The 2,161-nt window shown below is 41.3% G+C and overlaps 1 protein-coding gene across 1 annotated transcript; it reads left to right on the top strand.

Moving 5' to 3' along the window:
• The first annotated feature begins 252 nt into the window (after window positions 1-252).
• Window positions 253-1,195, top strand: LOC116410966 (helicase SWR1-like). Its single transcript, XM_031902703.1, has 3 exons — window positions 253-379; window positions 769-831; window positions 1,049-1,195. Exons 1-3 carry the CDS (start codon window positions 253-255, stop codon window positions 1,114-1,116), a joined length of 258 nt encoding a protein of 85 aa, XP_031758563.1. The 3' UTR covers window positions 1,117-1,195.
• The last annotated feature ends 966 nt before the right edge of the window (window positions 1,196-2,161 follow it).

The raw sequence follows: 2,161 nt of genomic DNA, 5'->3' as shown, positions 1-2,161 counted from the left end.
ACAGTGTAGAGGAAGCTGAAGCCAGAAAGGCACCCCAGTTTCTGATTATTCATGATTTGATCTGCCTTGGAGACAGACTGTATCAGTCTATCTTCATTGGTAGAATTTATAACCATGAACACCATTTGGTGGTTTTTTATTTTCTTTTTATTATCACAGTTTTTTTTCAGAGCAGGTAAATTATTTTTATATTTTAAACCTTTTGTACAAAATTATTTGAACACAATGTTGATAAGACCCCATTCAATTATAATGAAATCCCTTACTCTTAATACAGCAACTAATGAGCTTTCAGAAAATAATGATGATGATGACGACGATGATGAAGCTTATAATGATGCTGATGTTACTGGTGCTCCAGATAAAACAACACCAGCAGGTAAGACTTAACTTCCCCTGTTAATTTAATGATGTCAGTACAGACATGCACCTAATGTGTTAGTGGCTGCATAATGACACAACATTATGGTTGATGCTTTCTTATATCTGGAGTTTTTAAAACAAATATATTACAATCACACCTTGGCATCCCAATGGCCCTAATACCTCTTATGGTTTAAAACACATGGCATTTGGCATACTATATTTCACACTTGCTAAAAGCCCTTTGGAGCCCTGAAAGGTAGTCTGGATTAAACCACGCTGCAATTTTCTAGCTAAGTACACAATAAAAGCCACTCTAATTTGCTGAGTTAACCATTTCTTATATTAATGGCATTATGATTTTATCAGACCGTATAACTTTTTTTTACTTCCTTTCCAATGTAGTAAAAACCAAAGATACTACAGATGATATAAAAGATGTAATGGAAGAAAGCACAGATCAGAGAGGTAAGAGTTAAATTGTTCATGTTAATAATTGTAAGAAACGTTTTCCTATTATCATTGCTAGATTACTCAGTAATAGATTGTCCAAATGTGTATGGTTTTACAAAAAAGCTGTATGCTATACTATGTTAGGCCAACCAAGTTCACTTTAAATCAGAATAAATAAAGCCTCTTAGCCTTTCCATAAAAAAAATATATGTATACTTTTTCTTCAATACAGAAAAAACATCAGATGATTATGAGGAAGATGTCAGTATGGAACAAAATCAAAATGTTGAAAGTAAGTAAATTTAATTCATTTTTTTATTTTAAGGAAACATCTATTTCTAGCAAGTACAAGGAGGAAAAAGGCAGGTCAATATTATAATGTTAGTGGGTTGAACATTTATTATATAAGCTGTGTACATACATACATACACATACATAAAGATACTGTAGCTATCCTATAAAACAGTGCTGTCCAACTTATGTTGTACCGAGGGCCGGAATTTTTCCGACCTACATGGTGGAGGGCCGATAATGGATGCCAGTTTTGACCACTCCACTTTTTGAAACAACACCCACTTGAAACCACACCCATGTTATCACATGACCATACCCATATTAATGGTTGTAGTACAGCAAAAACCTGCCTTACTCTGCCTGCCCTACCCTGCCTGTGTGTGCCATACTCTGCCTGCCCTACCCTGGCTGTGGCCATACTCTGCCTACCCTACCCTGCCTTTGTGTGTGCCATACCCTGCCTTCCCTACCCTGCCTGTGTGTGCCATACTCTGCCTGCCCTACCCTGCCTGTGTGCCATACTCTGCCTACCCTACCCTGCCTGTGTGCCATACTCTGCCTACCCTACCCTGCCTTTGTGTGTGCCATACTCTGCCTGCCCTACCCTGCCTGTATGTGCCATGCTCTGCCTCCCCTACCCTGCCTGTGTGTGCCATACTCTGCCTACCCTACCCTGCCTGTGTGCCATACTCTGCCTACCCTACCCTGCCTTTGTGTGTGCCATACTCTGCCTGCCCTACCCTGCCTGTGTGCCATACTCTGCCTACCCTACCCTGCCTTTGTGTGTGCCATACTCTGCCTGCCCTACCCTGCCTGTGTGCCATACTCTGCCTTCCCTACCCTGCCTGTGTGTGCCATACTCTGCCTTCCCTACCCTGCCTGTGTGTGCCATACTCTGCTTGCCCTAGGCTGCCTATGTGTATGGCACACACAGGCAGCCTACAGTGACACAATGCTGGCACTGCTCCTACAGTCTGCACAATAACTATATATTAAAAAACTTTTTAATTGCAGTACCACCTCAGTGGCGGGCCGCCAGTTGGACAGCACT

This window comes from Xenopus tropicalis, chromosome 5, assembly GCF_000004195.4.
Source record: "Xenopus tropicalis strain Nigerian chromosome 5, UCB_Xtro_10.0, whole genome shotgun sequence".
Taxonomy (NCBI): Eukaryota; Metazoa; Chordata; class Amphibia; order Anura; family Pipidae; genus Xenopus; species Xenopus tropicalis.
Note: the sequence above shows the minus strand (reverse complement) of the source record. Positions and strands in the feature narration are given on the sequence as shown.

Excerpts from the sequence above, each read along its gene's own strand:
- LOC116410966 (XM_031902703.1), top strand. The coding sequence starts at position 253 with ATGAAATCCCTTACTCTTAATACAGCAACTAATGAGCTTTCAGAAAAT. Across the intron at positions 380-768 it reads AGATAAAACAACACCAGCAG|TAAAAACCAAAGATACTACA; the intron begins GTAAGACTTAAC and ends TTTCCAATGTAG. Across the intron at positions 832-1,048 it reads AGAAAGCACAGATCAGAGAG|AAAAAACATCAGATGATTAT; the intron begins GTAAGAGTTAAA and ends TCTTCAATACAG.